General features: G+C 44.2%; 1 protein-coding gene across 1 annotated transcript in view; it reads right to left on the reverse strand.

Moving 5' to 3' along the window:
- Positions 1-207: 207 nt before the first annotated feature.
- Rsf1 (remodeling and spacing factor 1) overlaps positions 208-9,973 on the reverse strand; it is a 102,488-nt gene continuing 92,722 nt past the window's right edge. Inside the window, exons 11-14 of the mRNA XM_013350117.2 lie at positions 8,639-8,874; positions 7,015-7,241; positions 3,932-4,120; positions 208-1,382 (exon numbers count right to left, since the gene is read on the reverse strand). Coding sequence (XP_013205571.1) covers positions 814-1,382; positions 3,932-4,120; positions 7,015-7,241; positions 8,639-8,874 — 1,221 coding nt within the window. The 3' untranslated portion in view covers positions 208-813. The remainder of the gene's footprint in view (positions 1,383-3,931; positions 4,121-7,014; positions 7,242-8,638; positions 8,875-9,973) is intronic.

Raw genomic sequence — 9,973 nt, forward strand, 5'->3', positions numbered from 1 at the left:
GAAAGCCCTCACTCTGCGCCAGCTCCCCATCCGACACGGTGCACACGAGCTATTACATACTCGCTGCTAGCATGATCTGGTTGCCGTTGCATCGTTATACCATTTCCTATACAGATGCTTTCCAGATGATTTTGTGTGTCTGATTTTCTTTTAAACAAGAAACTCTACTGTAACAGAAACTTAGGGTAAAGTGTTGTTAGAATGTACTTCCATGGTCTCTTCTTTATTAATGCGTGGTAACTCCAAGAGCAAACAAACTGATTTCACGAAGGCTACTACTAAGTGACGTATGTACGATGTTGTATCTACAATTCTCAAACTGCAACAGTAGACTGACCTTTAAACAGTTTGTTAATCACCATCTATGCCATGAGTGTTAAATATAATATATATTTAATATGAAAAGCTAGAGCACAGGTGCTTCTCCCGCCCTAAGTTCTGCTTTGGGCCCTCACAGATTCGGAATGCATTCGTATCCACACTTTTCACAAAGTCAGGAGAGCTCAGGAAATATAAAGTCAAAAATATACAAATCTTTGTTGTTATTATAATAAGATTTTTTTTCCCCATGAATGAAATTACCAAGGACCATGAACTTGGAAAAAGAAAATCAAAAGGAATTTACAGCAATTATTAATCTTCAAAGTTCAAAACTGGTCACTTCACAGAAAGACTTCAGGATTTGTTGAAATTTCTCTTGTAAAAAGTCGTTCTGTAGTAGCGTTTTCTAGGAAAATTAAACAGCTTTTACTAACTGGCCCGCTGGTGTGAGAGCTACCGTGGAATAAATTAGCACAGAAATGGAAAGAAGTCTTATAGCTGTTCACTGTTACAGACATAATCAACAAGGTCAGTCACTCGCAAAAGCTCATCTTCGTCCTCCTCTGGGGCCCCCACCTCCTGTCCACCACTTGTCCCATTGGGGGCTAGATTTGCACTGGCCGTGCCGCTGTCCTTGGGGGTCTGGGACTTTTCAGTTGGCTTGCTCATCAAGTTCTCAATGGCTTTGCCCGGGCTCTGTCCGTTGGTGGAAGGCAAGTCCACTAGGCTGTAGTCCAATGGGCTCCCTACTTTGCCCACGTTCTCAAAGTCCTCTTCCTCGTCACTCTCTATCCGATAGGGCTTCTTGCTGCTCTCCTGCTCTGAGGGCAGGGCCCTGGGCTGGCTGTCATGGGGAGGCTGCTCTGCATCTCCATGAGCATTGTCACAGCTCTCCTCGTCCGTCTCAATGCGGTGGAGCCGCTTGCGGGATGGTTTGCTTTCCTCTTCATCATCCTCATCTGCGTCTGAGTACTCATCTGTGCTTCGGCCCCGTTTCCGAACAGATCGCTTAGACGCTTTCGTGACCTCATCATCTTCAGAGTTCTTGGTCATATAGCTCTCTAGAATAAACAATATTTAAGCTGTTGACACAATTAACCATAAACACGCTTAAGCATGCCTATCTTTCCCACCATGCTCTGCAATAAACGGACTGATAGATATCCAACTCCCACCGCCAACTGCAACAATGCTCAATAAGATCTACTGTGGCCGGGCGGTGGTGGCACAAATGCCTTTAATCCCAGCACTCGAGAGGCAGAGGCAGGTGGTGGATCTATGGTCTACAGCGTGAGTTCCAGGACAGATCCAGAGCCACAGAGAAACCCTGTCTCCAAAGGATCTACTGTTTATTGACTTCTCTGGGGGAGCGGAAGAAGAGTTAGGCGAGGGTAAACTGAAACCGAGAAAGTCCTGTCTTCCTCACCGAGGGCCGGGTAAACGTGTGAGGAGGGAGGATGCGCACCTGTGATCCCCATCTCGGGAAGAAGAGGGGGATGATAGACGCAAGGGCATCCAGGTTATATGAAACCCTTCTCAAAACACCAAAAACCAAAGCAAATTATCAGGCATCACTGTACACCAAACCACTTTGAAGACACTAAACTCTGGTATTGAGGGCCTTTAGGATCCAGCCCCAAGCCCACTTCAGGGTTCAGATGGCTGCTACAACCGGAAGGAACTTCTTTGTTAGGGAACTGTGAGTGGACACACTGTCTCACTCACGTCGGGTTCCAACACTTCTCTTTATTCTTCTGCCTCTGTTCTAATTCTCCTCACCTACTCTAATTCCTCCTAACTTCTCCTCTAGACTCCAAACTTTCCTCCCACAGGGTGCTTAGAGCGGTAATAAAAATTACAAGAGTCATTGGTCAAAAGCACATTTCTTTTTTTTTTTTTTTGGTTTTTCAAGACAGGGTTTCTCTGTGGCTTTGGAGCCTGTCCTGGAACTAGCTCTTGTAGACCAGGCTGGTCTCGAACTCACAGAGATCCGCCTGCCTCTGCCTCCCGAGTGCTGGGATTAAAGACGTGCGCCACCACCACCCGGCTTCAAAAGCACATTTCTAAGGTGAGCGACTAAGGAGTCAAGCTATTTACCAGGGTTTCAAGGTTTCAGGACTAGGACTGGACCGGGGGTAAGGGGGGCACGGTGCCTAGTGACAAACTTTGAGACATAAATCAGTTGTTAGCACACTTGGCATGCTTTCCTTAGGGTGCTTTGTGTAGCAACCTCGGTAGACATCTGGGACTCTGACTTTACTCTGAGGTGGAAGTGAGCTAATTGTACAGTTAGCCCGAGTAAAAGGAACAAAACAGGCTTTTAAGTGTCTACAGCCCTCATGGGACAAACAGATTAAGTTATTGTAGCATGTTCTAGTATATATTCTATCTACCAAAACTGATTGCTAAATGAAAAGTCATCTTCCTGACCATCCACAGACATATGTGCCCGTAAGACTGAGATGTAATCATGAGATTACATGCACATCACATGACATTACACACGACAGGACAGGTACTGGGGGACCAAGCTGCCTTAGAAAATGCGAGCCACAGTTTCCAGAGTCCATGGTCCTGCAGGATCAACCTCCATCAGCGTCACTGCTCTGGTGGGTCGACATCTGAATTATCAATCGCCGTATGTTGTATATTTACACGGCCTCTGGCATTCTGGGAGACTGAATGTCTTACTGTGGGCTGTGCTTGCCTTGTGAGTCTTCTCACCCAGTCTCGTCCCTACACACACCGACGAGCTGAGGAGGCTCTTGATTTAGGCAACTGCTGAATTACAGATTAGTCAAATGCCTCTTCAACACGTATGCTTAGATATCTAAAACGGCCTCTTCAGTTCAATGCAAACAAAGGAACTCCCAAGGCCTTACGGCAGTTTTGTTCTTAAAGCTGCTTAGTTCTTGATTTCTTTGAGTCCACCATCGAAACCTATCCTTGGAAAGCTGGAAGAGTGGCCCAGCAATCAAGATCTCTTGCTGTTCTTGCTGAGCATCCGGGGTTTAGTTCCCAGCTCTAACTGACAACCACATGTAATTCCAGTTCCAGGGCATCTGACCCCATTTGGTGTCCACAGGCACGAGGCATGTATTTAGTATATATACGCATATACACACACACAACAGGCACAAACACACAAAATAACGAAGTCAATCTTAAAAAACAGAACTATCCATAATTTGATAACTTTTCCTCTTACAGCTGTGGACCTAGCTCCACCCCAGCATCATCTCATCCCTGGACCATAATTCCCCAAGCTACTGCCTTGTTCATCTTCTTCAATTTACTGATACTCTACCAACTTAGAACCCACATTGAGATTGTATGACTCCACTGCTCAAAAAGTTCAAAATACTTCCCATCTCACACATAATATATCCCTAATCCATACAATGGTCTATTCACGCAATATAGCAGATACTAGTCATGTGGCTCCTTTAAATTAATTAAAATTAAATAAAGGCCAGGTGGTGATGCACGCCTTGAATCCCAGCACTCAGGAGGCAGAGGCAGGTGGGTCTCTGGAGTTCCAGGCCAGCCTGGTCTACAGAGTGAGTTCAGGACACCTAGGGCTACACGGTGGCGAAACCCTCCCGCTCACCTTCACTCTCTGAGCTGGAGAGCCTGCGCTTGTGGACGCGCCTGATTTCTTTACCCCGTCGTATACTTTTCTGGGAACCGTCACTTTCTGAATCTTCTTTGTAGTTAATCTGTCTTTTCTGGTTCCTTCTTGATCGTCTTCGCCGGGTTTCTACAAAATCATCACTAAAGTCATCGCTAAAGTCACTTTCTGTTTAGAGCGGAGAAAAAGAAGGGGAACAAAGAAGAACAACATTTAAATCCACTGGTAGTTTAACAGGTGCAGGCTATAAAATCATAAAGTTAATTGAGCTCAGTTGTAAATCTTTTTGTTGAATAAGTTTTATAAATTTTATTTCCTTTTCAATAAAAATTAATTTATCAAATATCACAAATGTACACTTGTGGATTTTCTCAGCCCAGGCTGGCCTCGAACTTCTGCTCCTCTTGGCACCACTTTCTGGGAACAGGGATTACAGGTGCACACCACCATAGCTCCGTCCCCAGCAGTGAGAAAGAGGAAAGCTGTAAACTCCTATTCTGTAACACTCCACATCGCACTCCGCTGACAACAACCAGTGAGTCAGAGTGCAGAGAGTAAGCTGGCATGCCTAGCCACAGCGGGACGTCTCCATGACACCCACCTCCTTACAAGGCTCAGAGACCATCACAGCAGAGGGATGGGAAGACGGCAGGGGATGAGAGCCACACTGGTCTCTGGACAGGAAAAGGACAGTGCACTTAAACTCAGAGCTAGGGATCTCTGCACACTATCAAGGCTAAACATTCGAGCATGCAGGAGGAAAGCGCTCACAAGCTGAAGGACTCAAGAGGGACTGATGGCTTCTGGGGGAAACAGAATCACATCTGTGGTAAGGTGTGGCCCCAGACAGTCATGTTCCAATGGATGGTCTGAAACTCACAAGTTCACGAGCAACACAGATTGGATTTGGTAGACTTAAAAAATAAATAAAAGAAAAAGGCATACCGCCGGGCGGTGGTGGCGCACGCCTGTAATCCCAGCACTCGGGAGGCAGAGGCAGGTGGATCTCTGTGAGTTCGAGACCAGCCTGGTCTACAAGAGCTAGTTCCAGGACAGGCTCCAAAGCCACAGAGAAACCCTGTCTCGAAAAACCAAAAAAAAAAAAAAAAAAAAGGCATACCATATGGTTGGAAGAGGGGAGAGGGTGGGTCTGGGGGGAGCTGGGGAAAAGTGAAAGAGTTAATATAATCAAAGTTATATCATTAACTTTTATGTTTGTATTATGAAATTCTCAAAGGGAAAAAAATATTCAAAAATGTAATGGTTTAATCACAGCAAACATGTTTTTTAATATTTCTCTATTATTATTCCTCAGTTTGTAATTACCAAATTAGTTTTTGGATTGCATTGTTAGAATGTTTTGATTTTTAAAAATGCTGACTGAATTCTAAATTGAGTTTTATAACAAAAATATTTAAATGACTTTTGGAGTGAATTAGAATAGAACTTCCAGTAAACCAGCTCAAAGACACTTCCTCCCGCTTGTATTGAGAGGCAGCACTCTCGGCTGGCAGGGAAGATGTCTCTGATGCGCAGCATCAACCGGATCGAGACAGACTTTCCTCACATAAAGCTAAGCACATCTGTTATCAACAGCACGCAAAATTAGGTTTCCAAAATAACTTTTATTAAACTTTCCCCCATTTATTTATTCTCTCTCTGTGTCTCTGTCTCTCCCTGTTCGTGCGTACACGCGGAAGTCGGAGGACAGCATAAGGGAATTGGCTCTTTCCTTCTGCCATAAGGGTCCTGGAGATCAAACACAAAGCTGTCAGGCTCAGGAAAATGTACCTGACACTCAATGAACAATGTTTTTGGTCAGAGTTTTTTTTTTTTTTTTTTTAATTGTTTAACAACAGGGTCTCACTATGTACCCCTGGCTGGCCTGAAACTCGTTATACAGACCAGGCTGGCCCTGAATGTACAATGATCTGCCTGCCTTGACCTCCTGAGAACTGGGATTATAGGCATGGTTCACCAAGTCCAAACCAAAAGAATCTTTGAAAATACATTTTTTAGTTTTGTTTTGTTTTTCAAGACAGGGTTTAGCTGTATAGTGCTGGCTGTCCTGGAACTTGCTCTGTAAACCAGGCTAGCCTCAAACTCAGTGATCTGCCTGCCTCTGCGTCCTGAGTTCTGGGATTAAAGATGTGCACCACAACCACCTGGTTTAAAAATATATTTATTGGGACTGGAGAGACAGATGACTCAGTGGTTTAAGGCACTGGCTGTTCTTCCAGAAAACCCAGATTCAATTCCCAGCACCCACACAGCAGCTCATAGCTGTCTGTAACTCCAGACCCAGGAGATTGGACACCCTTTCACAGACACAACAACAAAGCAAAGAAAAATCACTAAAAAGAAAAATAGTTTTAAGATTTATTCAGTCAATGTTTGACTCACTTTATCTGTTTCACATACGTAAGTACTAGAAGTTGAGTAAAGGCATCTCAGGAATAAAAGTTTTGCAAGCGGAATGTTTAAGAAGCCCTGGTGTGGGCTGGAGAGATGGCTCAGAGGTTAAGAGCATTGCCTGCTCTTACAAAGGTCCTGAGTTCAATTCCCAGCAACCACAAGGTGGCTCACAACCATCTGTAATGAGGTCTGGTGCCCTCCTCTGGCCTGCACCACAGACAGAATATTGTATACATAATAAATAAATAAATATTAAAAAAAAAAGAAGCCCTGGTGTGCTGGGCGGTGGTGGCGCACGCCTTTAATCCCAGAACTTGGGAGGTAGAGACAGGCAGATCTCTGTGAGTTTGAGGCCAGCCTGGTCTCCAGAGTGCCAGGACAGGCCCCAAAGTATTCTCAAAAATACTTAGTACCAAAAGGATTTATCATTAACATTCTAAGAACTGATATAAAGGTAACACATTAACTGACATGAATTTTCTCAGATGTGCTCTGGGTGAAAAAAAAAAGTGACAAGCAAGTCATCAGAAAAGGACTCCAGCGTCTCATCAGGAGGCCCCAGTCACAGCTAAGGACAATTCCAATGCCACGTAACTGCGGAAGTCACAGAGCAATGGAGCTGCTCGCTACAACAAAAGGCATTTTACCGGAGTCTCTACTGTTCTCCTCGGACTCCTCCTCCTCCTCTTCGTCATCATCAGAGTACTTTTTCTTTGCGGTCTTTCTCCTCAAGCGCCTGCTTTGCCGCATTGGCCGAGAGGGATGCCGCCTGAGTCTGCGGCCACAGAAGTCCATGTCACTGTCCTCATTAGACGGCGGATCTTCTTCGCTTTCATCTGGGTTTTCATCAGACACAACGAACTCATCCTGAGACCTGTGCAGGAAAACCCGGACATGTCACAATGGTGCACTCAGGGCTCGTTTGTAAAGGCACAGTTAGAAGTGAAAACCAGTTTCCATAGTTCCAAAGACAAGCTGTAATGAGTCATGCAATAGTAAGTAATTTTAAAGGCACACTTGGAAAATTATGTCAACTCCCATCTATAAAACAAATATCCTATCACTTACCGTTCTCTTTGTAGAAGCTGTGAAGACCAACTGAAACTAAATTTCACACATAAACTTCTTTCACTGGCCTCTTTGGGGGCATCTTAAATCCAACACTACTTCCCAAGCCCGTCTTCGTCTATCTGTCAGCCTGATATACACATTTTCAATATAAAAATGCTGACTGCTTATGGGGAGGGACGGGTTACTTGTGCTGCACGCGATGCCAGCCGACAACTTGTCCAGGTGCTGTCCTCCGTCTTAGATGGCTTCTAAGAACTGAAGTCAGTCTGGCAGGACTGGGTGCTCAGCTATCAGGTATTGAGAACCTTCGCCCATCAATAACCCAGACCAGATGCTTGGTATGCATCCTGAATCTCCTTTCACCTCACACCTCAAATCTTTGGGTGTTTCTTTCTGGTTTTTTTTTTTTTTAAACATTTTTAGGAGAGAGTTCAAATCTGTATGCATGACAAAAGAAGAGAAATAGAAAGACCTCACTCCATAATCTCTCTTTTATGTTCTGGTTGTGGCTTCACCATAGCATTGTCTATTCTATCCCATATTGTTTCTGCTCAGGAAGTTTCCTAACTTTTCCTCCACCTTGGGCAGGAGCTTCTCTGTTTAGGTTGCTTACATCTCTCACCCTAAACTCTCTAAACGCATGGGCTTGCTCAGCATATTCATCTTAACATGTCTTCTTAAGTGAGGGTTCCCCAACCACTGCAGATGTACCCTAACTTCCCTCTATGTTATAGGCAGTGCAGGGCACCTTTTCTGGGGTTTATACACTTCCTACTACATCTACGACGGAGCGAAAAGGAGAACCAATACTGTACAGTTCAGACGCGGTCTGTAGAGAAGGCATTCCAACCCTAACACTGGATTACCTGCCCCTTATAACCTCTACAGAGCACAGAAGACAGTAACTACTTATAATTTCCCACACTTGATTAAAAACCACTGATGGACTGGGTAAGAGAAGGTAGTATAAAGAAAGACGTCAATAAATAAAACTTCAATAATAGTTAATCAAAGTTAGATACAATTTTAAATATGAAACAATCATAAACATAGCTTTAACTTTATTCTAAAATGAATCAAAATGAGGACTCTCAAATCTGCCTTAAATATCTTGAAAATCCAGACTGCCCATGTACACAAAGACTGAAAGCCATAACCTAGCACAGCCAAGGCTCTCAGGACCCGGATCCGGCCGCATACCCGTCACTGATCTTGAACTCGTCCTCACTCTCTTCCTCATCGAGGTTGCTATCACTATCAAGATCATTAAGTCGCCGGCGTTTCTTCCTGCGGGCAGCAGCTGATCTCTGCGGCCGTTTGTTCTCCTTTCGTTCTTCATCCAAAATGGTAGAGATGTCTTTCCCACGGTGACCTGTGATAGTGGAGATATCTTTTCCTCGGCCAACCCCTGAGAAAAGAGGTAACTGCATGTTTATCTGCTTTATTTTCCTTACAACTGTGCAGGCTGCTTATAACGTCAGCTGACAATGTCTACAGAAAAAATTAACAAGCCCATCTTACTAAACACACATTCATAGTGCAGAAGGTCCTGATCTAGATTCTGATTTGAGAGATCACTTAGTGATGCCTCCCTCCCCCCTTTATTTCATTGTCTTTTGGTGGAGGGCTGTTAGAAACAAAACAAAACAAAACAAAACAAAAAAAAAAAAAAACCCCACCTCTCTGTGCAGCCCAGGTTGGTCTTGAAACTGTGATCCTTGTGCCTTGTCCTGATCTGCAGATTCATATCAGCTTACGTAACCCAATACTCTTTATTGTATTGTCTGAGTGTTTTGCTCACATGTATGTGTGTGTAGTACATGCATGACTGGTACCTAAGGTCGGAAGAGAAATCTGAATTTTCCTAGATTTAGAGTTAACATGGTTGTGAGTTACAAGTGGGTACTGGGCACCTGATCTAGGCCCTCTGTAAGAACATGGGTTTTTATACTGGGGCCATCTGTTTAGACCCTCATACAGTTTGTCAGTTCTTTCTTGATTTCATTTTATATTTGTGTGTGTATTCACACATTCCAAGGCAGTGCTGGGATTAAAAGCACGAGCCACCAGTGCCTGGCACAACCATCTCTTAAGAACGCAGCTCGGAGATTTCTGGTGCAGTCACAAAGCTGTCCAGCTGCCGTCACTCTCCTTACTTGGAAAAGAAGCCGCAAACCTGTTAGCATTTGCTCAAAAATCTTCCTGAGTCAGGACAGAAAAAAATTGATAAAGGATAAAGATGTAAATAAAATATCCAATTTTGGCCAGACTTGGTGGCGTACGCCTTTAATCTTAGCACTCGGGAGGCAAAGGCAGGCGGATCTCTGAGTTCGAGGCCAATCTGGGCTAGAGAGAGAGTTCCAGGACAGACCCTAAAGCTACAGAGATAGCCTGTCTCAAAACAAAACAGTATCAACAAAAAGACACAAAACAAAAAAAGACGCAATTCTGAAAGGCTATAATATCAGTTTCTTTATAAAAAAAATCTGCTTATTAGCCGGGCGGTGGTGGCGCACGCCTTTAATCCCAGCACTC

This window comes from Microtus ochrogaster, chromosome 22 (genome assembly GCF_000317375.1).
Source record: "Microtus ochrogaster isolate Prairie Vole_2 chromosome 22, MicOch1.0, whole genome shotgun sequence".
Classification (NCBI taxonomy): domain Eukaryota; kingdom Metazoa; phylum Chordata; class Mammalia; order Rodentia; family Cricetidae; genus Microtus; species Microtus ochrogaster.